The sequence below is a fragment of the Saccoglossus kowalevskii genome, chromosome 7 (genome assembly GCF_978046115.1).
Source record: "Saccoglossus kowalevskii chromosome 7, keSacKowa6.1, whole genome shotgun sequence".
Classification (NCBI taxonomy): Eukaryota; Metazoa; Hemichordata; class Enteropneusta; family Harrimaniidae; genus Saccoglossus; species Saccoglossus kowalevskii.
Window position 1 is genome coordinate 8,907,069 of NC_140647.1, and position 27,800 is coordinate 8,934,868.

The window sequence follows — 27,800 nt, forward strand, 5'->3', positions numbered from 1 at the left end:
TCAAAGCAATTGGACTTGCTGTTTTTAACAAGAAGTCGAAAATATCACTTTTTACCAAAAATTACAAAAATTATTACCAAAATTAGAGAATTAAAGATATCATTACAAAATGAACAAATCTGAGAGAGGTCCACAAGTAGTACCCATATATGTAATGTCAAAGCAATTGGACTTGCTGTTTTTAACAAGAAGTCGAAAATATCACTTTTTACCAAAAATTACAAAAATTATTACCAAAATTAGAGAATTAAAGATATCATTACAAAATGAACAAATCTGAAAGAGGTCCACATGTAGTACCTATATATGTAATATCAAAGCAATTGGACTTGCTGTTTTTAACAAGAAGTCGAAAATATCACTTTTTACCAAAAATTACAAAAAATTATTACCAAAATTAGAGAATTAAAGATATCATTACAAAATGAACAAATCTGAGAGAGGTCCACATGTAGTACCCATATATGTAATATCAAAGCAATTGGACTTGCTGTTTTTAACAAGAAGTCGAAAATATCACTTTTTACCAAAAATGACAAAAATATTCACCAAAATTAGAGAATTTTTATTTATTTATTTATTTCACCAGAATGACCATTTTAACAGAACTTATTAACAAAATACAATAGTAGCAATTCTGGTGTGGACCATGGAAATAGTTCTTATGGACTAGTTCAGTCCATGGCCCAGACTGTCAAGTAGAAATTTAGAATTTACTAGTAAAGGAAAGTAAAATTACTATTTACATAACAAAAATTAAAAGGTAATCTATATGGTTTAGATATAAAAATGACTAAAATACTATGTGTAATAATAATATAAACGAACTACTGGTACAACGAATTTATATGCAGAAGAAAAGAAGAAGGGGAAAAAAAAAAAAAATCTGAAGATATCATCAATGAAATGAACAAATCTAAGAGAGGTCTACCCCAGGTACATTAACATCAAGTACCAAAGCATTCACGCTTGTAGTTTTCAACAAGAAGTCGAAAAAGTAAAACATTGACACGGACAACGACATACAATCACTCATATGATGAGCTCCGCTCGACAAAGTCGACAGCGGAGCTAAAAAATCTACCTAAGAATCCAGCAGGTATCAGAGTCAATTTGCGTTTATTCAATGTTGTTTCATTTTCGTAAACAACAACACAGTGTGTCTAAGGCTGAAAAAAGTCATATTTTAAATGAAGCAGTACATGCACATCTATTGGAGATGTACCTTTAATAGAGCAAATACAATACCAATGTGAAAACATCCGATTTCAAGGTCAAATTCAATAATATTCAATGTAAGTACAAATCTTACCTCTAATACTTGGTGTTGGACTAGGTGACGATATTGAATCTCCACGTCTATGATATTCATCTTGTAATGTCTGAATTTCTAATCTATGCTGCTGTATAAGATCTCTTCTTGTTTTCACTATTGCCATTTCAATTTCTTTTTTATGTTCATCACGCATCTCCCGCTTATCCTGCTCATGTTTAATCTTCAAAGATTCCAACTCAATTTCATTATCTCTCTCAAGTTTGTCTGATAGTTCCCTGATATGTTGTTGGTGTTGCTCAGTGAGTTTTGCTCGCAATTCGTACATTGACTAGGATTAATGGAGGAAAGATCAAGTCACTTACAAGTCAAATACCAGTCTTGTTGATCAAGATGGGAAATTTCAAGTGTGCTGCAGTATCTTATATACTGCCCTCTACAGTTGAGAATTCATTTTTACTTTGTTGAATTGATTCTCCTCGCATATTGCTCTGAAACAACCATCTCTGCAGACTTACCTGTTCTAGATCTCTTGCTGTTGCTGGTGATAAACTCTTCATAGTGGAGAGTTTTTGCAGGTATCGAGTCTCAGCGTCAGCTTTAACTTGTTTTATCTCTTCTTCCTGACTTTTCCTCATCACAGCAATCTCCTCAGCATGTAGAACCTTCATCCTTTCCAAGTTCTCGTTAAAATCAGATGTTGATCTCTGGGCGTTGTTGAGTTCTTGTTGTTTTTTAAAGATGGCATCTTGCATATTGTCAACTTGTACTTTTAATCTTGCTATATGCGCATCCTTATCCTTCAGAAAAAAAGTTTGAGTTAAATTATTAGAAAAATATTTCTTGATTTTTCATATATACCTACATCATTTATGGCCGAGTCTTGATTTGGGCGTTTATTACTGCTGTACTGAATGTCAATAAGTTTTGTAATGTTATTAGTGTTTCTGGTTTAGGATCTGTGCGCACACACTCAGGGTGGAGAATAGCTCAACCACAGGTACGATTTGAACTTCTGACCCACTGACAGTGTGTGTGACAACAGCAATACTACAGACCCACCTCACATAGGTCTGAAAACAGCAATACTGCAGAACCACCTATCATGGGTGTGAAAACAGCAATACTGCACGCACACAGACAATGGGTGTAAAATAATATTGTAGAGCATTACCTGAATTTCAGCCTCTAACTGGTCCATCTGCATATTTCTTTCATCATCACTACTCCCTGGGCTATCTGACCTGGTTCTCAGACGAGCCAGCTGTTCTTCCAAATGTTCAACCTCCTGCTCACGTTCACTCATCAAATGTCTCAGGGTATACAGCTCTTCTTCAAGCTGTTGCTGTTATAACAGAAATATAAACAATTTGTAACTTTATTCACTTACTCCAATAATAACACCACTGCCATGTTCATTGCTGAAGATTTTATGACCCCATTCGTGCAGTAATGGTAGTAGCCATACTTTTGGTATTTGATGGTTGGAAATGGTCAGAAGCAACATTGACAACTTATTTATTCAGTGGACATGGTTTGGAGTAAAGATGGTTGGCACGTTTATTTTTTGCGTGATTTGACAAATTGTTTGACAGCAGCAAAAAAGTTTGGGCCACACGGACTGCTGGTGATGCCATTTTTAATGACGTTTAGAACAGGTATATAAAACATAAGGTGAAATTAGTGTACAATACGGTCCCATGAGAGACATTCAACATGTATAAAAGGTCTGCTGTGTGATGACTGCAGTGATTTAAGATAACACATACCTTGATTTCATCGTGATGATTTCTTGTCATTTCTAATGTCTCCACCACCAACGGATTGATCAATGGATCCTTATTCTTCTCATTCTCTAGATGTAATTTATAATTTGAAATCTCTTGTTCTTTCTCATCCAACATTGTTTCATGTTCCAATCTCAATTGTTCCTATAATTAATTGAAGTGTTTTAAAGATGGGCATCCAGAACTCAATTTGGAATCTCAAGAATCATTGATTTATAATAATAATAACAAGTGATGCATAACATAGTCCCTGTCAGTTATCAATTTTAAGAAATATATCACGTGTGAACATGTATGGTCAGGACTTCAAGGTCACATTATGTGTACCAAGTCTGAACAATGGAATTGTTTAATATTAAAATGGTCGTTAATTGGTTATTTTGAATTAGAATGCAAAACAAATTAATGTACATGTGTGACAAGATGTATGTACCAAGTTTAAACGAAATCTAACCAAACACAACCAAAAACTAGTTCTGGAAGGGCAGAAGTGCTTGATGTTGATGGGCACAAAAATGGCTGTCATTTGGTCACCTTGAATTCCATTATGAAACAAGTCCATACAGCTCCTAAGATGTATGCCGTTTGAATGTGACCGGCCCAAACATGTTCAAATACAGATCTAAGTTCTCAACAAACACATATGCATGGATTTTACTTACCAATTCATTGGCTAAGACTTCAACATTAGCACCAGTATCGGCTTCTCTGTCCTCAATTTCTTGACGTAGCTGCTCTAATTCCTCATGTGCTTTCGCTAGCTGTGTATTCAATTGTTCTATCTCAATATCTTTGCCTTCCCCTGAAGTGTCCGCTGCCCTGTGTTCCAAAGCTTGTTGCAAATGTTCTAAATCATCATGCGATTTACTCAGCTGATCTTTCAAGTTTTCGATCTCTATGTCTTTGTTCTCCTGTTCTCTCTGCCTTATATCCTGTTGGAGATGTTGAATTTCTTCCTGTGCCTGAGACAACTGTTCATTTAGGTCATCTAGTTCTTGGTTCTTTTCTTCTAACAACTTGTGTGAGAACTTTGAGATGGTTTGCTCCTCTGCTTTGTCCCCACGTTCAGTTTTTTCAAGTGTAGACTGGCAGAAAAAAAATGGCACTGGTCAGAATTCTCTTGGCAATTGTGAAGTTCACAGGTAAAAGACAAAATAGATGACTGATGACTGATGACTGTGGTACCATCATTACATGCTTGTGTATGATAAACTATTAGGATGATCGGCACAGATATTTTAAATTGACTGTAACTAATTTAGACAAGGTTAGAATTTTACAAAATGATTTCACAAAGTTTTAATTTAAAATATAAACATGCACTTGTGTCAGATACAAAGTAAATATTCCATACAGCCAATGCAATATTTTTTATTTATCTGCACTCTATTGGAGATGTGCTTATGATAGAACAAATATAAATATGATTTCAGTTATTCTGATTTCTGTATAAGAGAAATCTTTTCAGCTTCAATATTGTGTTTCATTTGATGATGGAATTATCATTTACATAAAAATTTATTATTATAGAATTTGCATGCGTAACAATGAAGGATGGAATCAGGGCTTTTTATCAGTTTACATTCAGAAATTGTTTTTTTAACAAATAAATAATTCAAGAGATTAGGTAATGTCTTCAAGTCATATTTGTTTTGTTGGCAATTGGTCCCCCAGAAAAAACAATGTATTCAACAATATATGCGTGATATCATAATCCAAATTTACTTTTCCATTGTTATGTATTTTCCTATAATTTCCCTTTTAGTTATAGACCAATGTGATACATTTTACCTTTGCTTACAGATATGGAGTAAGTTTTTGCAGGTTGATTTGGTGAAATAGAGAAAAGTTGACATTGTCATTCAAACATTTCATACATGTACCGGTATAAATAATTATAATAATTAAATTCATAAAATTTGTGTATCGACTAAAATAGTTCTCCAGTGTACAGTCTGATTACTGATTGTGGGTGTGGAAAACAGCCAGTGTCTGCAAAAAACACTTTAGACAAAAATGGATTTTTTCTTTTCTTTTTTACAATGGTTTATCACTGTGTTGCATGTAAAAACACGCACACAAAGTAGATTTTTTTTGTTTTCCCAAAGTTTACATGTGTATTCGTTTTAAGAACAGAATATGATGCATAATTTTCATAACCAATTATCACTGCACCTTGGTATTGACCTAATTTCATAAAGTATCAAAGATTTCCAAATATATACATAGCTATAAAATAAACAGCAGCATACAATGGATACCCACCCGTGCTGACCAATATACAACGATCACACTATAACATTTAATTGTTGGCACAGGTGGTTACTATTAGTAGACAGTATGGCACAGGGTATATTAATTATTCTAAAAGGTGAAAGGCAATTTTGTATAGGTTAATTTTTAATATTAAATTATTTTTAAGTTTTTACTTGTATTCATCTTTTATAGGGAAGCTGTAAAATAAAGAATGTTCACAATTGAAATTTCACCAGATTTTTTTTGTATTTTTATGCAAATAACTAAGCTCTAGTTAGATCTGCATTACAGCCTGAATTTGCTGAAAAGAATAGATTTCATGTCAATAGTGTTAAAATAACATTGTAAAGGGCAATGTATTTATACATTTTGCATTGCAATGTGCAAATTTTAAAGAAAAGTTATTGATTGTTTTATTCTGAAATAAATCAAGTGAATTATATTACCAATACCTGCACATATATAACAATAACAGTCTCTTTACACAGAATAGGTACAGAACAATACCTGATTTGTTTGTGTATGTTTTGTTCCCGATTTGTATAGAGCAGAAATAGAAATAGTTTACCCTGAATTTAATTTTTTTCCCCAGGGTATATGCAGTGAGTGATTAATAATATGATAAAATTTACCCAAATTGTATCTACTGACTGTAAAACTGCAGAAACGAAGATTAACCTGGATTATATTACGTGTGTATATTATATTATTATAATATTTATAGATAAGCGCAGTGCAGCTTAGTAACTGTACCTCCCCTTCCGAAGATCAAGTGCTATAATGTTTGCAAATTAAACACGGTGAAATCAATGACAATGTAGCTTTATTAGAAAAACTTGCTATATAAATTATAATATTCATATTCAACAGAAAGGGAAACTAATGTAATTTAGTAGTAATTGAGAAATGTTATTAACAAAATATTCTGGTTATATGACAAGCTTCAAATAGTGTTCCCGCAGAACAATTAATCAAGAACACAGCAAGACAGAGATGAAAACAAGCCCCATAAGAACATGTCATGACAAGTGCATGACTGAATGTGTACTCACTTTTTGATGACTAATACATGAACCTACATATGAAACTTGCACTGATTTCACAAAATAACACTTTGCGATCCGTTTCAGTATCAGCTCTGTACCAATATGGAAAACTAGGAAGAGGTGTGTCCCAGTCTACGCTATGTGTACATACATGTATATGACTAGAGTGCCAGGTCAACAGATTAGTGTGCTGCGAATGTACTGTGTATATTATAATGCAACTGTCAGAGGTCAAAGGTCGATGTAATAGATGCCTAAGCTAGGGAGTCAAGCAGTGAGGACTTTTGTCAAGTTACCCTTTTTCAATATGGCAGCTGAGTTGTTTATGTATTAATTTATCACATTTGTACTAATGAAAAAAAAAAATTTATATTGAGGCTTTTCTCAGGGATTGTTAAAATGAAGACTGACATTGTTCAATACAGTTTAATACCTAGGCAAGTTTTGACATGACCTGGACTAATTACAATAAAGAAGAATACTGTTTTACTTTCCTAGAGACAAATTTAGGGAGAATTATGCGAGTCAGTAAAAATCATGAAATTATGCAACAGCAAAAATAACTATGGAAATCTAGCAATATCAGTGACATTCACAAAATTGTTTTTTCACGAATGCCATCAAATCAATAAATCAGGAAAATTCCTAGGAGTTAAAATTATGCTCTTTAGAATACCTCACTCACTTGTGAACTTTGACCCCACAACACCTGACAATATATAAACTCACTTGTGAACTTTGACCCCACAACACCTGACATTATATAAACTCACTTGCGAACTTTGACCCACAAAACCTGAGCTATCTCAACTTTCAAGCTGTGTACAAAACAACAGCATAGTTTTTCACATAGGTGTAAAATCTGTATAATTTAACTGAACAAACATACCAAGAATTGTTCATGTTCCTCTTTCGTTTTTTCCAACTCGTGAAGACTTTCTTTCTGTGCATCAATCTCCTTCCGATGTACCTCTATTTGCATATTCAACCCTTGAATTTCCTCTTCCTTGTCCATAATCTCTTCTCGGAACTGTTCCAACTGTTCCACAAGATTGGTGATCTGTTAATAAACGTAGTGTTATTACAAGTGTATGATTGTTATATTTCTATTACTGTTAAATCTGTATTAGAAACCGCGGTTTCAATTAAAATGTTACAATGCAACAGAGAAAATGCAGTTTCTATTAGAGCATCTACACATATGAGAAATTGTGGATTTTTGGTTGTCAATTATTCAAAAAGGATGGGGACGACTTCTATTAGGGATGTGGCTTTTAATACAGATTTTACGGTACTGTAGTTAACTGGGCTGACAAATAGGTGCCATAATATGGTCTAATATTTTTGTTAGATTTGTCTATAATTCCTTCATTAATTTTAGACTAAAATGGACAGATCTTGATAATATTTTACATTTGAAGTGTTAATACATACTTAGTAGCATGAAAATATAGCTATAAGCATGAAGCATTCAGTTTGTGTATTTTACTTGACTATCACAGACTGGTTTTATACACAGCAGTTTTTAACTCAATACATCTTTCTTTATCCTCGGATATATTGAACATTGGCTCCAAGTGTCAGACTTCCTAAGTTCATAGATATGGATCTAACTCGCATTGCATGGAGAAGATTATCACAGCAAAACTATAAATAAAGAAAAAAATAATTAAACAACAAACCTCTTCATCTTTTCTTTCAATAGCTTCTTTGTCCTGTTCTAATTGCTGGGCCACAGACACACCATCAGTACTGCTAGCAGCAGACGTAGTAGTTGAACGTTTCTCATCAAATCCGTGTTTTGTGCTGTCTAACTTAGACTGTAAAGCTCCTAACTGCAGTAAGTTATCGTACAATTGCTGTTGTAAAACTTCTTTCTCTTGCATCAGATCTTCTTCAATTTGTTCTTTCTTCTTCAATTCATTCTCCAGCTCAGATTTCTTCTCAATCAAATCTTGTTCCACTCTGTTCTTTTCTTCAACCTGATTCTCCAACTCCCTGATTTGCTGCTTCAGTTGGTTTTCAAGTGTCACCTTTTCCTGGAGGTCATGCACCAACTGTTGTTTCTCCTTGACCACTTCATTGTGTGCACTGATCTTGTCTTTCAGCTCCTGTGTCAGGTCTTGTATCTTTTTTAGTGATTTACACAAAATGCACATGTTAGATTTGCGAATGAACTTGAAATCATCAGAATGTCACCAAGAGAAAATAACTGAGACATTAAAAAACTTTCATACCTCATACTATTTTCAATTTTGTTTTTAAATGCCCAAGCAAATTGAAAATTAACACAAGTGAAATAAAATGAACCTCAAAAGAAATTTCCAGCAGACATTCATGTGAAGATCAACCATGTAATTGTTCCCAAACAATTGGAATAACAAGTTAGTTGTGTTGATTTCCACATGAACTGACTGATTTCTTTCTAAAAACATACATCTTCAACATTGACTACCGTATGTGCCAATTGTGTTCTGAGTTTATTGTGCATTTCTGATACTGACCACAATGACTGTACAGACAGTGGGGGAAGGTAAACAGTTTTATCTTGGCTTCAGTGGTTATTGATAAAGATGAGTCCATTACAACTAAAATAGGGCAAACAATACACTTTCCTGGCATTATAAAATAAATACAATACGATAGACATCAGTGAACCACCAAAACAAGGTTTCTAAATAAAGCAGATTTATGATGCTAAAGGTTATACTATTATGGGAGCTACATAGAACTTACAATGTATTATAATTCATGCCTGCCTGTCTCATTTGAAGGTATATGCTTTTTATCTTGCAATAGCAAAGTTTGAGTTTTCAGGTTATTGGGCTATCATTTGTGGGGCAATAGCAAAGTTTGGGTTTTCAGGTTACTGGGCAATCATTTGTGGGGCAATAGCAAAGTTTGGGTTTTCAGGTTATTGGGCTATCATTTGTGGGGCAATAGCAAAGTTTGGGGTTTCAGGTTACTGGGCTATCATTTGTGGGGCAATAGCAAAGTTTGGGGTTTCAGGTTACTGGGCTATCATTTGTGGGGCAATAGCAAAGTTTGGGTTTTCAGGTTACTGGGCTATCATTTGTGGGCTCAATAGCAAGGTTTGGGTAATATATTAATTTTGTATTCTAGGCTACCTTTTAAAAAATCAATATTTTCATTACACACACATAAACTTATTCAATATCTTTGGATGAGGATTCACACAACTTGCCAAATAATTTTTCTGTTGTAGACACTAAACTGCAACTCCAAATTCATCTATCCAGTGTCAGATTGTTTACAAGATTCTGCTTCACACTGAAAACCACTATTTTACCAAGATAGTTAAACAAATATGTGATGCATGAATATATTCAAATTATGGGATGAATGTCAAAAGTTAAAATTCATTAAAGTATGTTTGTTGAAATTAGTGAACATTTTGTTAGCAAAAGCTTATAAGACAATAATGGCTATTGAATGGGTTGAATAAGATTTTTGAAAATGTTTGTTACCTCTTTGAGAAGTGTGTCATCCCCTCGAAGTCCACCTTTCATCTTGATATGTTCTTGAAGTTTATGGATTTCTTTCTGGAAGTCATCTCTTTCTTGTTCTCTTTCAGTTGCTTGTTGCTAGGAAACAAAAGCAGAATCACATTATCAATATGCAATGTTGTGGAGATATTGAAGACTGCATTACAACAATCAATAAATAATCCATTTCCAAAATACATAACTCAACAGTTCACAACATCTGCTGGTGACATTCATTCCATTATACAAGAAATTCTACCAATAATGACAATTTTATCAGCAAAGTCTCAATTAGAAAATTCTTTTTATTATAGAAACTTTTCACCCTGAGGTTTACTTTTACTATTAATGTTCACCTTCAATTTCAAGTTTCAAATTTAGATATTTTAGAACTTATCCACTGAATGTAATAATTGATTTTAAATATTTATACTTATTTGTATACATTTTTTGTCATTCAAATATACTTTTGGGAATAACGGGCTTGGCCTGAATGTGGCGATCCTATAAAAATATTGGTAATAAATAAAAGAAAAAAGAAAAATATGATAAAAATGACAGAAAAGTGCTAATTTTCATTGCTAATTACCCACATTAAGGTCATTGAAAGGCATTTAGTCTATTAAATAATAGCAAAACAACTCTGTATATTCATACTCCCATGAAACATGTAAAGATGGGCTTTTTTGAAACTTTTTGAATTCATGATATAACATGATAGTATTTCATGAAAAAATAATAGTAGTCATAAGAATTTCCCAATAACTGGGGAAAACTATGATGTTTTTCATCATATACACCTGAACTGAATTGTCAGATATGACAAAAACCTGTTACCGTAGAATCCAATGAAAAATTGCTCAAAAATCACTATTTTTATTTGTTTTTTAAACATCTTTTCTGTAAAAATTAGTTTGATGACCATAGTTTTCTGGTAGAATTTCATGAGCAACATCCTAAAATAAAATAAGTTTTAATAGCAGCCAAGTAATTTATGGTCTTTTTCGAAACAACACTAAAAATTTCTGAAAATTGAAGTGATTTACCTCCAAAAAGAGCTTATTTGATTTCAGTTGTTTATCCATTGCTTCAAATTGTCGTTCATACTCCTCTGTCTGTGATCTCTGTTCTCTGACTAACTCATCGCATCTACTTGTTTGTTCTTCTAAAGCAGATTCCAATAACTTTTGCCGAGTTTCAAGATCCTCTTTGTCTTTCTTGAACTGGTTTTCCAGATCTTTCTTTTCTTGACACAATCTATCATTCTCTTCAAGTAATCCAACTGCAAATGAAAATTAAAAAAATAAATATTAAAAATATACAAAAACCAAATTATTTTAATGATTCCTTGGTTCATTATTATATCATTATTTATAATTTTTATGCACAATAGCAATAAAATAAAATTAATAATTATTATCTACATAATAAATTGTAAAAATGATAATATTACATTGATAACATAAAGATGACTTGTTTCTGTTAGTAAATAATTAAATAGGTTAGTCTATTTTATAGTAAAAAAAACATTAACTGTAAATGAAATGTATGAAACGCACAATACTAGAAGCACATGCACAAAGTCTGGTATTGTTTATATACGCTTTATCTCAATGAAATAAACTTCAGCTTACATAAAGATGTGTGTTCCAGGGTAAAATAACGGCTGAAAACGATGATCACCAATCTGAAGCTGATTGATCACACTGTACATTTCAGTTTGTTTTTTACTCAGAACTTTGCTCAATAATTGAATTTAATAATGATAATGGTAAAAGATTACACACTAAGTGTTTTTAGAATAACTATGTCAGTGAAGCTAAATGTCATCAAATTGTTTGAATAAGTAGATTTTGGCTAGAGATGATTTCACCATCGGCTGTGGTTTCACTATTAGCTGCAGTTTCACCACCGGCTGCAGTTTCACTATCGGCTGCAGTTTTACCACTGGCTACGGTTCCAATATTGGCTGCGGTTTCACCATCAGCTGCGGTTTCACCATCAGCTGGGGTTTCAATATTGGCTGCAGTTTCACTATTGGCTGCAGTTTCAATAGTATTGGCTGCGGTTTCAATAGTATTGGCTGTGGTTTCACCATCGGCTGCGGTTTCACCATCGGCTGCGGGTTCACCAACGGCTGCGGTTTCGTCATCGGCTGCGGTTTCGTCATCGGCTGCGGTTTCGCCATCGGCTGCGGTTTCGCCATCGGCTGCGGTTTCGCCATCGGCTGCAGTTTCGCCATCGGCTGCAGTTTCGCCATCGGCTGCAGTTTCGCCACCGACTGCAGTTTCACCACCGGCTGCAGTTTCACCACCGGCTGCAGTTTCACCACCGGCTGCAGTTTCACCACCGGCTGCAGTTTCAATATTGGCTGCAGTTTCACCATCAGCTGCAGTTTCACTATCGGCTGCGGTTTTACCACTGACTGTGGTTTCACTATTAGCTGCGGTTTCACCATCGGCTGCAGTTTCACCATCGGCTGCAGTTTCACCACTGGATACGGTTTCACCACTGGCTGCAGTTTCACTATTGGCTGCAGTTTCACTAATGGCTGCAGTTTCACTATCGGCTGCAGTTTCACCACCGGCTGCGGTTTCACCATCAGTTGCGGTTTCATTATCAGTTGCAGTTTCATCATCAGCTGCAGTTTCACCACCGGCAGCAGTTTCACCACTGGCTGAGATTTTGCTACTGACTGTGGTCTCGCCACTGACTGTTGTGATGATTTTTCAATATTCTATAACATAGAAATGTATTTTTGTGTGTATACAAATGTATTTATTCGAGTCATTGTTCTTATTTGCATATTCAATGAGTCATATTATAATATCTGCTACACCTAGGAAGTTCGCTGTAGTATAAATAGGGTAGCCATGTGGTCTGAATTTCAGTAGTGTGGTAGAATACGAGTTGAACAGCAGCTGAATGGTTTGGGCGTGGTTTCACTGGTACATGTGGTTGTACACTTTGTAGACATTCCTTGCAGCAGTTTCAAGAAATTGTCATGGTTCTGCCTTTTGTCGATATGTAGTCAACTGGCTTTTGTACCGACATCTACCGAATGCACCTACGGAACTAAGAAAGTGACTATTGGTAATCTACACTACAAGGCATTAACGCCAGTCTTTGACAGGTTGATTTTTTGGATGTGAATATTTGCAACACTCTGATTGGCTGGGGGAGCTCATTGAGCTAAACTTCCATTATTTGCACATGACCATACTACGTGACACTGGTTTCGCCACTGGCTGTAGTTTATCAAGATTTACATACATGTATATAGGAAACCACTTTACTTAAGAGACAAATGCTAGCAAATTTTATGAGGGTTTATAAAGTCAGTGAGTAACAGTGATGCATTGTAACCATATCTTCGTTCAGAGAAAATTGACATTGACACAAAACATTAAAATATGTTTGTTGTAACACATGCACTTAATTAGTTGAGCAGATGTCCTAGGAAGGTCAGAGAATGATAAATACAAAATATTCATATTTTTATTGTAAATAACATTTAATTTATAAAATAAGTTACCAGCAAGAGTACTTTATAAGGACTTATTATGCTTTATTTAATATACAGCACATCAATAGTTTAAACTAATTGCTGTAATTCATCATGTGTAGTTTAAAAATTACAATAGCGCCCTCTGTGGTTATAATATACAAGATTTCATCTTTTAAAACTTTTCATCAGAATACATATACGTCTTGAAATCCAGCTCAGATTCACATCACAGTATAGTACATGGTGACAGGAATACATGTGTAGATATACGTCTTGAAATCCAGCTCAGATTCACATCACAGTATAGTACATGGTGACAGGAATACATGTGTAGATATACGTCTTGAAATCCAGCTCAGATTCACATCACAGTATAGTACATGGTGACAGGAATACATGTGTAGATATACGTCTTGAAATCCAGCTCAGATTCACATCACAGTATAGTATGTACATGGTGACAGGAATACATGTGTAGATATACGTCTTGAAATCCAGCTCAGATTCACATCACAGTATAGTACATGGTGACAGGAATACACGTGTATATATACGTCTTGAAATCCAGCTCAGATTCACATCACAGTATAGTACATGGTGACAGGAATACATGTGTAGATGTACGTCTTGAAATCCAGCTCAGATTCACATTATGAATGGTGACAGGAATACAGCAATAAACTGCCTGACAGATCAGAGACGTGTCCCCACAAGATGTGATTTATAATAGATAGTCACCACAAATGCAGGTTAAATGATGTTGAATATACATCAAGGTTCAGTGAAAGAAATGGTATGTTTGACTCTTAAATGAAATGTGGCAAAATGGCAGATTTGAAAACATCTTTATTTTTATTTATTTTTAACCTTGACATGTACATTATTCATTATTGTCAGCACATGCACATAGCCAACCTCCATTTCAAACACCACGAAGTTGAACCACTTTCAAAAATAGCCTGTAAGCATTAAAGTTGACACACCTATATTATATGGAATATCCCACTAAGAACAATACATGGACTATGCCACTGTACTGAGATAGGGGTGTTAGAGAGTGGAAGGGACTAACCTTTCACTTCTATGTGCACAACCATGGCCAGGTCATCAGCTAACAAGACGCAGCCATAGATTTAAAGAACACATAACAACAAAAATAATATCAATTTAAACTGAAAATGATAGCGTTTTAAAATTTACACTACGAGAGCAGAAGAGACAGCATACCTTTGCCCTTTTTTCCTTTCCATGCAGGGCCTTCCTCTTCAGGGAGACAAAGACAGAGAGGATTTTGTTAAGAAGACTTTGTATAATAAAAGTCGTGCTTTACTTACTAGACCAGCATCAAGATTTACAGTGCTACTATAGAAGAATTATTGACATGTATTTAGATAAGCTGGATATGTTCATGCACACAGTGAGAACAGAAGAACATAAAAGGAATGGCTGTAATATAACAGCTGATAACCATCCAAGATAACAACAAGAAAACCCTGCCAAACTTGAGATAAAAGACACCATTGTATCAACATGCATATAGTGGTTTGGGTTTAGGATGAAAATAGCCGAGATGACAGTTATGAATATGATGAATTAAACACAACAGCACATACGTCCAAGGCCGACATGAGTACAATAGGACAAGAAGATGAAACGTACGACTTGTGTGACACAGGTTCATAAAAGTGAAAAAGGTTACTCAGACATACATTTTTTACACTCTGACGTATAATATATATAAAGAGAGGTCATGCATTAAAGAGCAGTGAGAATCTGGTAACAAACAATAGTACAAATGCACTGGAATAGTCTGAGAACAAGAGGACTGGAATAAGATGATAGTACTAAAAGATTGGGATAAGACGATAGTACCAAAGGACAAAGATAAGACAATAGTACCAAAGGACTGGGATAAGACGGTAGTACCTTAGGACTGGGATAAGATGATAGTATCAAAGGACTAGGATAAGACGATAGTATCACAGGACTAGGATAAGACGATAGTACCTTAGGACTGGTATAAGATGATAGTATCAAAGGACTGGGTTAAGACGATAGTACCAAAGGACTGGGATAAGACGATAGTACCAAAGAACTAGGATAAGATGATAGTACCAAAGGACTGGGATAAGACGATAGTACCAAAGGACTGGGATAAGACGATAGTACCAAAGAACTAGGATAAGACGATAGTACCAAAGGACTAGGATAAGACGATAGTACCAAAGGACTAGGATAAGACGATAGTACCTTAGGACTGGGATAAGATGATAGTATCAAAGGACTGGGTTAAGACGATAGTACCAAAGGACTGGGATAAGACGATAGTACCAAAGAACTAGGATAAGAGGATAGTACCAAAGGACTGGGATAAGACGATAGTACCAAAGGACTAGGATAAGATGATAGTACCAAAGGACTAGGATAAGACGATAGTATCAAAGGACTGGGTTAAGACGATAGTACCAAAGAACTAGGATAAGACGATAGTACCAAAGGACTGGGTTAAGACGATAGTACCAAAGAACTAGGATAAGACGATAGTACCAAAGGACTGGGATAAGATGATAGAACCAAAGGACTAGGATAAGACGATAGTACCAAAGGACTAGGATAAGACGATAGTACCTTAGGACTAGGATAAGACGGTAGTACCTTAGGACTGGGATAAGACGATAGTACCAAAGGACTAGGATAAGACGATAGTACCAAAGGACTAGGATAAGACGATAGTACCTTAGGACTGGGATAAGATGATAGTATCAAAGGACTGGGTTAAGACGATAGTACCAAAGGACTGGGATAAGACGATAGTACCAAAGAACTAGGATAAGATGATAGTACCAAAGGACTGGGATAAGACGATAGTACCAAAGGACTAGGATAAGACGATAGTATCAAAGGACTGGGTTAAGACGATAGTACCAAAGAACTAGGATAAGACGATAGTACCAAAGGACTAGGATAAGACGATAGTACAAAAGGACTGGGATAAGACGATAGTACCAAAGGACTGGGATAAGACGATAGTACCAACGGACTAGGATAAGATGATAGTACCAAAGGACTGGGTTAAGACGATAGTACCAAAGGACTGGGTTAAGACAATAGTACCAAAGGACTGGGTTAAGACGATAGTACCAAAGAACTAGGATAAGACGATAGTACCAAAGGACTGGGTTAAGACGATAGTACCAAAGAACTGGGTTAAGACGATAGTACCAAAGAACTAGGATAAGACGATAGTACCAAAGAACTAGGATAAGACGATAATACCAAAGGACTGGGATAAGACGATAGTACCAAAGGACTGGGATAAGACGATAGTACCAAAGGACTAGGATAAGACGATAGTACCAAAGGACTAGGATAAGACGATAGTATCAAAGGACTGGGATAAGACGATAGTACCAAAGGACTGGGTTAAGATGATAGTACCAAAGGACTCGGATAAGACGATAGTACCAAAGTACTGGGATAAGATGATAGTACCAAAGGACTGGGTTAAGATGATAGTACCAAAGGACTGGGTTAAGACGATAGTACCAAAGGACTCGGATAAGATGATAGTACCAAAGGACTGGGATAAGACGATAGTACCAAAGGACTGGGATAAGACGATAGTACCAAAGGACTCGGATAAGATGATAGTACCAAAGGACTGGGATAAGATGATAGTACCAAAGGACTGGGATAAGACGATAGTACCAAAGGACTGGGATAAGACGATAGTACCAAAGGACTGGGATAAGATGATAGTACCAAAGGACTAGGATAAGACGGTAGTACCTTAGGACTGGGATAAGACGATAGTACCAAAGGACTAGGATAAGACGGTAGTATCAAAGGACTGGGTTAAGACGATAGTACAAAAGAACTAGGATAAGACGATAGTACCAAAGGACTGGGTTAAGACGATAGTACCAAAGAACTAGGATAAGACGATAGTACCAAAGGACTGGGATAAGACGATAGTACCAAAGGACTAGGATAAGACGATAGTACTAAAAGATTGGGATAAGACGATAGTACCAAAGGACTGGGATAAGACGATAGTACCAAAGGACTAGGATAAGACGATAGTATCAAAGGACTGGGTTAAGACGATAGTACCAAAGGACTAGGATAAGACGATAGTACCAAAGGACTGGGTTAAGACGATAGTACCAAAGGACTGGGTTAAGACGATAGTACCAAAGAACTAGGATAAGACGATAGTACCAAAGGACTGGGTTAAGATGATAGTACCAAAGGTCTGGGTTAAGACGATAGTACCAAAGAACTAGGATAAGACGATAGTACCATAGGACTAGGATAAGACGATAGTACCAAAGGACTGGGTTAAGACGATAGTACCAAAGTACTAGGATAAGATGATAGTACCAAAGGACTGGGATAAGACGATAGTACCAAAGGACTAGGATAAGACGATAGTATCAAAGGACTGGGTTAAGACGATAGTACAAAAGAACTAGGATAAGACGATAGTACCAAAGGACTGGGTTAAGACGATAGTACCAAAGAACTAGGATAAGACGATAGTACCAAAGGACTGGGATAAGACGATAGTACCAAAGGACTAGGATAAGACGATAGTACTAAAAGATTGGGATAAGACGATAGTACCAAAGGACTGGGATAAGACGATAGTACCAAAGGACTAGGATAAGACGATAGTATCAAAGGACTGGGTTAAGACGATAGTACCAAAGGACTAGGATAAGACGATAGTACCAAAGGACTGGGTTAAGACGATAGTACCAAAGGACTGGGTTAAGACGATAGTACCAAAGAACTAGGATAAGACGATAGTACCAAAGGATTGGGTTAAGATGATAGTACCAAAGGTCTGGGTTAAGACGATAGTACCAAAGAACTAGGATAAGACGATAGTACCATAGGACTAGGATAAGACGATAGTACCAAAGGACTGGGTTAAGACAATAGTACCAAAGGACTGGGTTAAGACGATAGTACCAAAGAACTAGGATAAGACGATAGTACCAAAGGACTGGGTTAAGACGATAGTACCAAAGGACTGGGTTAAGACGATAGTACCAAAGAACTAGGATAAGACGATAGTACCAAAGAACTAGGATAAGACGATAATACCAAAGGACTGGGATAAGACGATAGTACCAACGGACTAGGATAAGACGATAGTACCAAAGGACTAGGATAAGACGATAGTATCAAAGGACTGGGATAAGACGATAGTACCAAAGGACTGGGTTAAGATGATAGTACCAAAGGACTCGGATAAGATGATAGTACCAAAGAACTGGGATAAGATGATAGTACCAAAGGACTGGGTTAAGATGATAGTACCAAAGGACTGGGTTAAGACGATAGTACCAAAGGACTTGGATAAGATGATAGTACCAAAGGACTGGGATAAGACGATAGTACCAAAGGACTGGGTTAAGACGATAGTACCAAAGGACTCGGATAAGATGATAGTACCAAAGGACTGGGATAAGATGATAGTACCAAAGGACTGGGATAAGACGATAGTACCAAAGGACTGGGTTAAGACGGTAGTACCAAAGAACTAGGATAAGACAATAGTACCTTAGGACTGGGATAAGACGATAGTACCAAAGGACTGGGTTAAGATGATAGTACCAAAGGACTCGGATAAGATGATAGTACCAAAGAACTGGGATAAGATGATAGTACCAAAGGACTGGGTTAAGATGATAGTACCAAAGGACTGGGTTAAGACGATAGTACCAAAGGACTCGGATAAGATGATAGTACCAAAGGACTGGGATAAGACGATAGTACCAAAGGACTGGGTTAAGACGATAGTACCAAAGGACTGGGATAAGACGATAGTACCAAAGGACTGGGTTAAGATGATAGTACCAAAGGACTCGGATAAGATGATAGTACCAAAGAACTGGGATAAGATGATAGTACCAAAGGACTGGGTTAAGATGATAGTACCAAAGGACTGGGTTAAGACGATAGTACCAAAGGACTCGGATAAGATGATAGTACCAAAGGACTGGGATAAGACGATAGTACCAAAGGACTGGGTTAAGACGATAGTACCAAAGGACTCGGATAAGATGATAGTACCAAAGGACTGGGATAAGATGATAGTACCAAAGGACTGGGATAAGACGATAGTACCAAAGGACTGGGATAAGATGATAGTACCAAAGAACTAGGATAAGACGATAGTACCTTAGGACTGGGTTAAGACGATAGTACCAAAGGACTGGGATAAGATGATAGTACCAAAGGACTGGGTTAAGATGATAGTACCAAAGGACTGGGTTAAGATGATAGTACCAAAGGACTGGGTTAAGACGATAGTACCAAAGGACTGGGATAAGATGATAGTACCAAAGGACTGGGTTAAGACGATAGTACCAAAGGACTCGGATAAGATGATAGTACCAAAGGACTGGGATAAGATGATAGTACCAAAGGACTGGGATAAGATGATAGTACCAAAGGACTGGGTTAAGATGATAGTACCAAAGGACTGGGTTAAGACGATAGTACCAAAGGACTCGGATAAGATGATAGTACCAAAGGACTGGGATAAGACGATAGTACCAAAGGACTGGGTTAAGACGATAGTACCAAAGGACTCGGATAAGATGATAGTACCAAAGGACTGGGATAAGATGATAGTACCAAAGGACTGGGATAAGACGATAGTACCAAAGGACTGGGTTAAGACGATAGTACCAAAGGACTGGGATAAGATGATAGTACCAAAGGACTAGGATAAGATGATAGTACCAAAGGACTAGGATAAGACGGTAGTACCTTAGGACTGGGATAAGATGATAGTACCAAAGGACTGGGTTAAGATGATAGTACCAAAGGACTGGGTTAAGACGATAGTACCAAAGAACTAGGATAAGACGATAGTACCAAAGGACTGGGTTAAGATGATAGTACCAAAGGTCTGGGTTAAGACGATAGTACCAAAGAACTAGGATAAGACGATAGTACCATAGGACTAGGATAAGACGATAGTACCAAAGGACTGGGTTAAGACAATAGTACCAAAGGACTGGGTTAAGACGATAGTACCAAAGAACTAGGATAAGACGATAGTACCAAAGGACTGGGTTAAGACGATAGTACCAAAGGACTGGGTTAAGACGATAGTACCAAAGAACTAGGATAAGACGATAGTACCAAAGAACTAGGATAAGTCGATAATACCAAAGGACTGGGATAAGACGATAGTACCAACGGACTAGGATAAGACGATAGTACCAAAGGACTAGGATAAGACGATAGTATCAAAGGACTGGGATAAGACGATAGTACCAAAGGACTGGGTTAAGATGATAGTACCAAAGGACTCGGATAAGATGATAGTACCAAAGAACTGGGATAAGATGATAGTACCAAAGGACTGGGTTAAGATGATAGTACCAAAGGACTGGGTTAAGACGATAGTACCAAAGGACTTGGATAAGATGATAGTACCAAAGGACTGGGATAAGACGATAGTACCAAAGGACTGGGTTAAGACGATAGTACCAAAGGACTCGGATAAGATGATAGTACCAAAGGACTGGGATAAGATGATAGTACCAAAGGACTGGGATAAGACGATAGTACCAAAGGACTGGGTTAAGACGGTAGTACCAAAGAACTAGGATAAGACAATAGTACCTTAGGACTGGGATAAGACGATAGTACCAAAGGACTGGGTTAAGATGATAGTACCAAAGGACTCGGATAAGATGATAGTACCAAAGAACTGGGATAAGATGATAGTACCAAAGGACTGGGTTAAGATGATAGTACCAAAGGACTGGGTTAAGACGATAGTACCAAAGGACTCGGATAAGATGATAGTACCAAAGGACTGGGATAAGACGATAGTACCAAAGGACTGGGTTAAGACGATAGTACCAAAGGACTGGGATAAGACGATAGTACCAAAGGACTGGGTTAAGATGATAGTACCAAAGGACTCGGATAAGATGATAGTACCAAAGAACTGGGATAAGATGATAGTACCAAAGGACTGGGTTAAGATGATAGTACCAAAGGACTGGGTTAAGACGATAGTACCAAAGGACTCGGATAAGATGATAGTACCAAAGGACTGGGATAAGACGATAGTACCAAAGGACTGGGTTAAGACGATAGTACCAAAGGACTCGGATAAGATGATAGTACCAAAGGACTGGGATAAGATGATAGTACCAAAGGACTGGGATAAGACGATAGTACCAAAGGACTGGGATAAGATGATAGTACCAAAGAACTAGGATAAGACGATAGTACCTTAGGACTGGGTTAAGACGATAGTACCAAAGGACTGGGATAAGATGATAGTACCAAAGGACTGGGTTAAGATGATAGTACCAAAGGACTGGGTTAAGATGATAGTACCAAAGGACTGGGTTAAGACGATAGTACCAAAGGACTGGGATAAGATGATAGTACCAAAGGACTGGGTTAAGACGATAGTACCAAAGGACTCGGATAAGATGATAGTACCAAAGGACTGGGATAAGATGATAGTACCAAAGGACTGGGATAAGATGATAGTACCAAAGGACTGGGATAAGATGATAGTACCAAAGGACTGGGTTAAGATGATAGTACCAAAGGACTGGGTTAAGACGATAGTACCAAAGGACTGGGTTAAGACGATAGTACCAAAGGACTCGGATAAGATGATAGTACCAAAGGACTGGGATAAGATGATAGTACCAAAGGACTGGGATAAGACGATAGTACCAAAGGACTGGGTTAAGACGATAGTACCAAAGGACTGGGATAAGATGATAGTACCAAAGGACTAGGATAAGACGATAGTACCAAAGGACTAGGATAAGACGGTAGTACCTTAGGACTGGGATAAGATGATAGTACCAAAGGACTGGGTTAAGATGATAGTACCAAAGGACTGGGTTAAGACGATAGTACCAAAGGACTGGGTTAAGACGATAGTACCAAAGGACTCGGATAAGATGATAGTACCAAAGGACTGGGATAAGATGATAGTACCAAAGGACTGGGATAAGACGATAGTACCAAAGGACTGGGTTAAGACGATAGTACCAAAGGACTGGGATAAGATGATAGTACCAAAGGACTAGGATAAGACGATAGTACCAAAGGACTAGGATAAGACGGTAGTACCTTAGGACTGGGATAAGATGATAGTACCAAAGGACTGGGTTAAGATGATAGTACCAAAGGACTGGGTTAAGACGATAGTACCAAAGGACTTGGATAAGATGATAGTACCAAAGGACTGGGATAAGACGATAGTACCAAAGGACTGGGTTAAGACGATAGTACCAAAGGACTCGGATAAGATGATAGTACCAAAGGACTGGGATAAGATGATAGTACCAAAGGACTGGGATAAGACGATAGTACCAAAGGACTGGGATAAGATGATAGTACCAAAGGACTAGGATAAGATGATAGTACCAAAGGACTAGGATAAGACGGTAGTACCTTAGGACTGGGATAAGACGATAGTACCAAAGGACTGGGATAAGACGATAGTACCAAAGGACTAGGATAAGACGGTAGTACCAAAGGACTGGGATAAGACGATAGTACCTTAGGACTCGGATAAGATGATAGTACCAAAGGACTGGGATAGAAGAACCAAAGAATCACCATGTGTAAATCTCTAGAAATGATCTAAATACACAAGCCAAAAGGTCACAATCTACATTCATTGTATACCGTATTTTAACCCACTAATTAAACACCAAATGCTGGTTTTCCACCTTAACCCATGACAAAATTGACAAAATCAAGAGTGTATCACTTATAGCAGGACCACACACCCTTCTCCTCTGCTGCCCCATCCCATTACACATCACAAGTATAATTGTCCAATCTCACATGCACCAGATCAGACAAATTTAAATTTCAAATAAATCTGATTTTTTCCTTGTGAGAGACAATATCCCAATTGAGTCCAAGTCCCTGCTTGACGATTCTTACCAACTGCAGTCAGGGGAGGGGGTGATGAACATAAATAAGAACACATACTGACCAGAAAGCATAACATAATTTACTGAAGGTGGGACAAACATATATGAGGTGGCATGTGATCCCTTTAATACACTCTTGGTATAACAAAAAAAGCTACTTAATATCTGAAAACAAAATTAATATTCTTCTTTCTCTTCAAATGAATTAGAAAAGTTTAAAATATAGAATATACACTTTCTGTCATGACATATTTTGATACAAGATAAACAAATATTGACGTCAAATAGATATGGACACCAAACTTACCAAGTTCTTGGGTGTCGATAGTTTCCGCAAGAGCCATCTTTTGCTGATCCAACTGCTCTTGTTCCTCCCTGAGCTGATGCTGTGCTAGTTCCAGTTGTTTGAGTCGTGTGGTTGTGACCTCCAGTTGTTCAACTAACTCTTGTTCATTTTCCTCCTTCTTTGTGAGTTGCTCTCTCAGAGACTCAACTGAGTGACCATCGGTCAGTTCTGGGTAGAGAGTAAAAATTTATTATTGTCAGAAATGTGAATTAAAAATCAAACCAATACCAGTACAATTCAGTACTTCTGGCAATGCTAAGTAAGGTATAAAAACTGAAATACACCCTACATGTAGCTGGCAATGCAGCTATAAAAAATTGTTCCTGTATGTGTTATGTAAGCATCTTGACCTATTGTTGTTGACAAATACACTGTTTTATTAGGTTTACAGGGAAGAAATTAAACACTGTTTAAAGTGTGTTAGATACATTTATTACATGTGATGACATTGGAAGGAAACAATGTGAGTATGTGTTAGGGAATGTACTGTGTAATTTATGTAATCAAACAGACTACAATTAAAACATGCTGTACATGTATATATCAATAAAATAAAAGCCACATATCTATGTATCCAGGTATATATAGGAAGTAAAATCTTTATTATTAACAGCTGACCATAGATCAAAACAATATGGCTGAACAGGATCTCTTATTTCATACAAACACAGTCAGTAAAATGGTGCAATGTTATCTCTATTTGATAAGGCTTCTCAGATCATATGTAAAACATCTTATTTCCTACCCCAGGATCCAGTTTAATTTGTTTAAAAACCTGACACAAACCATGTTCAGTAGGCAAATAAAAACTCCACATGAGATGAATGATTATGTTTACAGTCAATGACTTAAATTCCTTGAATATCACCTGTTATATCAGTTAGAGACATGTCAATTATTTAACTGTTAATTATAGCCATTAAACTAGTTCAATTGTCAACAGAAATTCATAGGAATTTATAAGAAAATTCATGCAGATCCAATTTATTGACTTCATGTCTATCTGCACAACAAAAACATTTTTTTCTTCTTTTGATCAGGAAATGAAGATTAGTCTAGTTATAAAAATATAATAGCAGATTCTCCACACCTATCACATGATTCTCCACACCTATCACATGATTCTCCACACCTATCACATGATTCTCCATACCTATCACATGATTCGCCACACCTATCACATGATTCGCCACACCTATCACATGATTCACCACACCTATCACATGATTTTAAAGACAAGAAGCATAATTTTTATCCACATACACTTTTCTTTTTCAATGAACAAACTGAAAGTCTAGAGGATTTGATACTAGACACTGCATTACCATGACTACCAAAAACATTTAAATAGAAGTCTCCAGGTAGTAGGTAGATAAACTGAATTACCTCCGGTAACTTTAGAGCACACAGTGTACAATTTCCTGGGACAAAAGAATACAGAGCACACAAAACAATCACACATTATTTTCACAATTTTTGGTTATTCAAAGATTTTTTCATTATCACCTCCTCCACCCCAACACATACATATGACACACATGCTGACACATGAGTAATGTCAATGCCAAGTGGACATATCTATTCATGTTTTAGAAATAATGTCTGAATCCTACCTTGGTCTACATGGTGTTCATGTTCTTCTTTTTCCTGTGCCTGTAACCTTTCATTGAGTTCTTCATTGACAATTCTCAGCTCTTCTTGAGTCTCTGTTGTAGCAGTCAGTAATTCCTGAGACTGATGCAACTATGGATTTCAAATATTGTCATGTGTCAATTGTAAACTTTATCAAAGAAAGCTCAGATAGAAAGGTATATTATATTTAACAATATTCAGAAACAATATTGTTTTGAAGAAATTTATTCCCATTTGACCCAAATGTTTTATAAAACCTGAAAGACAGTTTTAATTCCAAGATAATTGATTATTTTCACTGGCATTTAATTTCAATATTTTGATGTTTTGAGCAATTTCACTGGGTTCACAAACATGTTCATGCCCAACCAAAAGATTTCTTGTATTTTAAATTTTACAAGGCCTTAAAAAATGGTTAAGTTGGGTTGACATTCACAGCTATTTGGTAGTCTGAGCTCATACTACTTATACTGCCAAAAATAACTAGAATGATCAAACTCACTACATTATGCATAAAACAAAGTAAACCAATGTACCATGCCTTGATTCAGACAAAGTTCAAACGAATTGATGAAGCATGGAAGAACGTTTTTTGAACTTGGTTACACAAAGAGTTTTTTATTACCACAAAATGATATTGCTAAAAAAAAAAATGAAACTAGAACTTCAAATAAATTTGTACAACATAATAGTTGTTCTTACCTGCTGTGTGGTTGTAACAATCACATCCAGAAGTGTTTCCACAGAGCCTTGTAGACGACTGCCAGCACCTGATAAATACAATCTATTTGTTCAGCAATGCTGCAAACCTTATTTCACATGAAGGGATTGTGACAATCACAATTACACTATTTCAAGTCTATCTATTCAGAAATTTTGTATATGCAACCTCAGGAGAACTTCAAAACAGACGTATTAGTGCTTTGTGATGCAATTATCGTGCCAAAATGTTGGTGTAACATTATCCACAATTTCAAGGTTCATTTTGGAACAAATAGACATGATTGGCTGTTGCTACAAGTCATGCTAAAAATGTGATGAATACTGACTTTGGCCTTCAACTGGATAACAAAGTAGAGGACATGCGAGTCCTCATTTCCATCATTTAACGAGTTGCTGACAAAGTGACAAAATTAAAATCATTGAAATTTGAAAACTTACCTAAAACTATCTCTTCACCTTCAGGGCCAAGGTCAGGACCAACAAACATACTTTCGGTTAGCTGTGATATTTCTAATCCTTCGTCAGTAATTGACGTCACACTTGTATCTAACAGCGTGCCATCATCACTACCAAGGCCTTCCTTTTCCTGTGAATCACTATTAGCACCTTTAAACAAAACAATATTTAATAGTACTGTAGAATACTTTATTATAGCTAGAATTAAGTTTCGATGAAATGACTTTTTGATTGTTTTGTATGGAATTTATTTTCACTGATTTTTAACAAGTTGTATGTAAAATATAGGAAAAAAGATTATATTATTTTCACTGAATCATTCCTTCAGGGAAAATAGCGAAAATAAATTCCAAGTGAAAATAAACAGCATACTGATGATTGAAAAAAAAACATAGTAAAACTGATCCAGCCTTGCACTTAACAAGATCAACTTCATACTGTTGGATTTCTGTAGGGTATGTGCACACGAAAGAGCAGAATCGCAATATGGCAAGACAGGTATTAAATCGATGTGTTTTTGTTCATTATCAGAACCTTCAACTCCTCATAGAATGGGTGAAACAAGGCAACACACTCCATGTGCATATCACTTTCATAATTCAGACTGCAAACATTTTTCAACAGAGACGGCATGGTGACTCAGTTTCCCACCATGTTTAATGCAATATAACGAAAGCGTTGTAAATTACACACATGACAATGACGTGAATGAGCTAAACATCTTTTTTGTCAGACTCATTCAATTAAAATAGTGGTTGTATTTAATCATAATGCGAGAAAAAAAATGATGAGATTGGGCTATCATAATTTACCTTGCATTGCTGCCCCACTATCTGATTCATCAGGTCTGTCTGAGCCAACACCACTTTCTCTCTCTAGTGCAACAGCGCCTTCTATGTCAGGCCTGCTGTCAGGAAGTATGGATGCTAATTTTTTGTTGATCTTCTCTCCTGTTGCCAAGGAAACACGGACGGATTCAGTCATAACTCTGAGTAGGTGGTCATTGATACGTTGTGTAGTATCCCTGAGAACATAAAAAGTCATTGTGTAAGATGCAGACATAATGAAATTCTGACAACGATGAAAATCTACTACACATCAATCCTCGTACAAGTGATTATACTATACAGTGAATTTCATTCAGTTAATAAGCTAAATATTATAAACAGATTAGAGAACACCCTCTTACTGAACGAAGTTATTAATATAAAATAATACCCCCAAAATTTGAATTATTTGAATAAAAATCTGATATATTCACTGGCTAATTTTGCTTATTTCACTGACTGGAAAATGTACTTTAAAATTTAGCATAGA

The 27,800-nt window shown here is 36.3% G+C and overlaps 1 protein-coding gene across 3 annotated transcripts in view; it reads right to left on the bottom strand.

Moving 5' to 3' along the window:
• LOC100368547 (uncharacterized) overlaps positions 1–27,800 on the bottom strand; it is a 119,767-nt gene that overhangs the window by 13,006 nt on the left and 78,961 nt on the right. For 2 of the 3 annotated variants that reach the window (XM_085501041.1, XM_085501040.1), the window contains exons 15-28: positions 27,296–27,507; positions 26,466–26,633; positions 26,007–26,074; positions 25,286–25,415; positions 23,634–23,840; positions 10,915–11,150; positions 9,851–9,967; positions 8,045–8,491; positions 7,252–7,422; positions 3,723–4,145; positions 3,043–3,204; positions 2,448–2,618; positions 1,792–2,073; positions 1,313–1,604 (exon numbers count right to left, since the gene is read on the bottom strand). In XM_085501041.1, coding sequence (XP_085357167.1) covers positions 1,313–1,604; positions 1,792–2,073; positions 2,448–2,618; positions 3,043–3,204; positions 3,723–4,145; positions 7,252–7,422; positions 8,045–8,491; positions 9,851–9,967; positions 10,915–11,150; positions 23,634–23,840; positions 25,286–25,415; positions 26,007–26,074; positions 26,466–26,633; positions 27,296–27,507 — 3,086 coding nt within the window. Of the gene's footprint in view, positions 1–1,312; positions 1,605–1,791; positions 2,074–2,447; positions 2,619–3,042; positions 3,205–3,722; positions 4,146–7,251; positions 7,423–8,044; positions 8,492–9,850; positions 9,968–10,914; positions 11,151–14,603; positions 14,640–23,633; positions 23,841–25,285; positions 25,416–26,006; positions 26,075–26,465; positions 26,634–27,295; positions 27,508–27,800 lie in introns of all 3 variants that reach the window. The other variant, XM_078005846.2, reaches the window with a different exon arrangement.